This window comes from Sinocyclocheilus rhinocerous, unplaced genomic scaffold (genome assembly GCF_001515625.1).
Source record: "Sinocyclocheilus rhinocerous isolate Xijiao unplaced genomic scaffold, SAMN03320098_v1.1 scaffold411, whole genome shotgun sequence".
Classification (NCBI taxonomy): Eukaryota; Metazoa; Chordata; class Actinopteri; order Cypriniformes; family Cyprinidae; genus Sinocyclocheilus; species Sinocyclocheilus rhinocerous.
This window is the reverse complement of record NW_015640493.1, coordinates 189,007-193,442: the sequence shown is the minus strand read 5'-3', so window position 1 is coordinate 193,442 and position 4,436 is coordinate 189,007. Positions and strand designations below refer to the sequence as shown.

Genomic DNA, 4,436 nt, shown 5'->3' with positions numbered 1-4,436 from the left:
TTTCCCCCCCCCCCCCCCCAAATAATGTATATTTTGCAGTGCTTAGAAAGTTAAAGAGCAACAAAATCTTCCACCTCACATGCTTTTGTAAGGAAAATGTTTATGATGCTTTACAATTCTAGTTTAGGTTTATTATTTACCTAAATAATATAAATATGTGTTCAGTGCTTTTATTTTATTTTATTTTATTTATTCAAACACACACAAAAAAAGACATTTTAATTTTAAGTATTCTATTTGTATTTTTAAGCTTGGCAGTCATTGTCACTGTACTGTTGTTGTATGGTAAAAGAGAATGTTCCACACAAAAAATATATTTTAATTTGAAACATTTATTTTAAGAATAAAAATAAATATTAAAAATGAATAAAAAATAATATCAAATAAAATAAACTGAGTTCCCCCCCCCCCCAATGCATCTCACCTGATGAATTTCTCAAACACTGCAGTGCATTCTGCTGTTTCTTGCAGCACTAGCGTGCTACTATTGTGGTTTCTCAGCATCTCCTCAAACACTCGGCTCTGCAGTGAAAGCACCAGCGTGTGGGCTTGGATAACCTTGACCTCATCCGCATCCACTGTTTCCACACGTAGGGAAATGTCACTGTTATTTCCCAGCACCAGAAGGCCCTCCAGCCGTGCCACCAGCCCATGTGAGTGACTGATCACTTCTGTGGTGCCTTCAACCAGTCCCTCTGCCCTCAAACCTGCAGAGTGAGGGGGAAGAAGTGTAATTATCCATTTCCAGTGACTAATCATCTACATTTAGTCTGATTTGTTGAATAGAAAGTGCTGTTGACTGTTGAGTGGAACTTGCTTCAAGAATTACTTAAAATACAATTACTTAATGTATTTCTCAAACAATGGGTGAGTAGTGGTAATCCATTATGTGCTTCATAAAGGCCTTGTTGACAAATAAGTATGTATTCTCTGCTTTGGCTCAGCGTTGAAACTCAATTTGCAACAATGTAGCAGGCATCATAACTTGACTGGTATTGGTTTTCTGAGTCTGATTATAGACATTTTGACCTTAAATACTACACACAGTTCGATGTGGCATTAATGGCTTGTAATGTTGACCTTGTTCCATATGTATTTTATAGATCAACTGTATAGAGCCCGGATGATCAAAATCTATAAATGGACTACATCTTTTAATTAAAAAAAAAGGTTAATGTTGGTAAATTTTTAAGCCACATTATTATATTATTTTGTGAAAGATCTCTCTTTTTTTATTATTGTTATAATTTTGTGAAATATTATAACAGTTTAAAATTTAAATGTTAAAAAAAATTTCTATTTGAAGATATTTTAAAATTTATTCCTGTGATGCAAAGCTGAATTTTCAGCATCATTTCTTCAGTTTTCAGCGTCACATGATCCTTCACAAAGCATTCTAATATGCTGATTTGGTGCTCAAGAAACATTTCTTATCAATGTTAAATACAGTTGTACTGCTTAATATTTTTGTGGAAATCATGATACCTTTTTGTCAGTATTATTTGATGAATAGAAAGCATTTAGCATTTATATGAAATATAGAAATCTTCTGTAATAAACTTTGAATCAATTGAATGCACCCTTGCTAAATAAAAGTACTTTAAAAAATGTAGTGACCCCAAACTTTTGAACAGTATACTGTACATAATTGTGATATACATACAATCACATAATAAATATATTTTATTATTAATGATACACAATTTCCTATAATTATAGATATAGATAATATTTCTTCTTCATTTTATGCCATTTTTTTCTTTTTCAGAATTTTCAGAACTTTATGTTTGCTAGTGTTTTATATAAAGTGCTATATAAATTAAGGTGACTTGACTTCTTTCTGCTAGATTCTGAATCATAGATTTACAATATAGTCTCTGGCTTTTGGACTCCTCTGTATATTGAAACAACATTTACATGTTACAATTTTACATTGTTAAAACTACACATATAGTAGAACTATCTTAACCTCCATTTTGCCCAGAAGGGAACAAGTGCTTTTAAACAGAATGTGTATTCATAATGGGCAAGTGAATCTGGACTCTCACGATCATCCAACCTAGTGCATTTGCTTGAACACTGGACTGGGTGTCATTGCAGAGTTCTCGGAAATGCCATGAGCCACTTGTGTGCATGCTTTTGTTTGCATTGGTGTGCGTGTGAACAAACCACTTATAGTGCCCTGGTTTCCTATTACTTGTTACCACATAAAGTACAAGCCGTTATGAATCATAAAACAGATCTGTAATGAAATACAACATAATAATAGAAATGAAAGAAAAGGCTCAATGGCTGATGAAACAGTTTTTTGTCATCAGATTCAAACAATATAATTGTCTTTTAAAACCAGACATGATTAGGTATGTCATTGTCTTTGATAGAAAATATGTGGGCATTATTTCTCATTCGAAAACATGCTTTTTGTATTAAAAAATCTTGATGAATTGAATTTCAACTGATATGTTAAAATCCATTGATCTCTTAACATGTATGTTTGCAAAGTGCAGACTTCACACTCCAGACTCGTTATTTTCTATCATCCAATAGATCAAACCCAGAGTTACAAAACCAATACCTCTGACACGATGTCCAAACGAAGCATCTATCATCTGGAAGAAAGCGCAAGAAAAGTCATCTTACCTCCATGGACAAGTTGCACATGAGACCCAGCAGCCAACAGCAAGAAGAGCAGGTAAATATGGGCAAGCAGCCCATTCCCCAACAAATAAGCCATCTTTTGTTGTCCGATAGCCGATTTGATCTCCCTCTTTTCTGTCTGTATTTTATATTTTTGTCTCTTTCTTTTCAACCCTCTACTCTTCCTTAATTTTATTTTCTTTCTTTTGTTTCCTCCTCCTCCTCCTCTTCAGTGGATGATGGATGGTCCGTCGGCCCCCTTCTCTTTATGTGGCATATAGGCTATGGTGCATAACTAGTATGTAGGTTACTGGTTGTTTTGGGTTAGTTCCACCCTCACAATATCCTATCGATCAGTGGAACCTGTGGGGGGGGGAGTTCGTTTTGGTGGGCAGGAATGGCAGTTGCCATGACAACGGCTTTGATTTGGACTTTTCTCTTTTTTAATGTTGTATGACACAGATCCAGAGGAGGCCTCAGCTGTTCGGGCAGAGCGAGCGTGGAATTCTAATCACAAATTATAACTGTAATGGAGAATTGTAGGTGTGCTTATGCAAATGTATCTGCATGCATAAATGAATACATGCTTTTGTTAGAATAGCACCTATTTTTATATTTTATTGAAGAAGAATGTAAGTAAAATGTGCATGCCTGTAGAAAATGAGCCTGTATGAGGTTATCAGGGAGTTGCTATATGGTTGCTTTTAGAGGTAATTCCCTGCTGGCAAGATGGGCTTTTAATAAAGCATTGCAGTCGCAGTACAAACATGTTTTTATATAAATTTGTGTTTTTAAATATCTTCTGTTGTATTCTGGATATGAATGAATGACATAAGGCTGAGTAAAGGAGAGAATTTGTCAGTTTTAAAGAGCTATCTCTTTAAAATTGCAGAACTTGAATAGCACAACAACCTGCTCAATTTAAAATATTATTCATGTCCGTACAGGGGCGTAGATTACGCGGGGGACGCGGGGGCACTTTTTCGGGCAAGTGTGTTCGCATAGAGGTTTTCAAGAGCCGGTGTGAATAAATATAGATTTAAATTCAAAGAGACAGGATAGTCTGTGCATGATCTGATGTTTTATTCGGACCCAGAATAAGGCGAGATGAACATCGCGGAGGGCAAAACACACATGCAGTGTATGTTTCATTCATACTCGTAGCCGGAGGGCGCTCTCGCGCAGAAAGTCGTATGAGGAAATTCCTAATATGGACAAAAGCGTCCAGCTATCGCTGTATGAAAACAGTTGTTTTCACAGAAAACAGAAACGTTTTATATATATAACATTTCTGTCCCCCTCACTTCTGAAATGATGGCTACGCCCCTGTGTCCGTATCACAAATGTTTCATTCTTAGGACTAGAGGTTTGTTCAAAGTATGAGAAGTAGGCCTAGTAATAGAACTGTCTAAACATGGCACCCAGAAGTATTTAAGACCCCTGTACTTTTTAAAGGGGTCATATGATGCGATTTCATTTTTTCCTTTCTCTTTAGAGTATTACAAGCTCTTGGTGCATAAAGAAGATCTGTAAAGTTGCAAAGACTAAAGTCTCAAATCCAAAGAGATATTCTTTATAAAAGTTAAGAGTTAGCCACACCTACCTAAAACGGCTCGTTCGAACACGCCCCCACATATCTACCTCACTATGTGGGAAGATATGCATAACGCCGCCCAAATGTTCACACAAAGAAAGAAGGAGTAACTTTTATTCTCGCTGTAATATTGTTGTTGCCGCTGCCGCCATGTCCTGAAGACCCTGTGTGCTTTTGTTAAAGCGAAACTACTCTGTATGGCCTT

General features: G+C 36.0%; 1 protein-coding gene across 1 annotated transcript; it reads right to left on the bottom strand.

The window, feature by feature from the left end:
- Positions 1-420: 420 nt before the first annotated feature.
- LOC107753269 (BTB/POZ domain-containing protein 17-like) lies at positions 421-2,799 on the bottom strand. Its single transcript, XM_016569399.1, has 2 exons — positions 2,641-2,799; positions 421-707 (listed from the first exon to the last, which is right to left on the bottom strand). Exons 1-2 carry the CDS (start codon positions 2,732-2,734, stop codon positions 421-423), a joined length of 381 nt encoding a protein of 126 aa, XP_016424885.1. The 5' UTR covers positions 2,735-2,799.
- Positions 2,800-4,436: the final 1,637 nt, after the last annotated feature.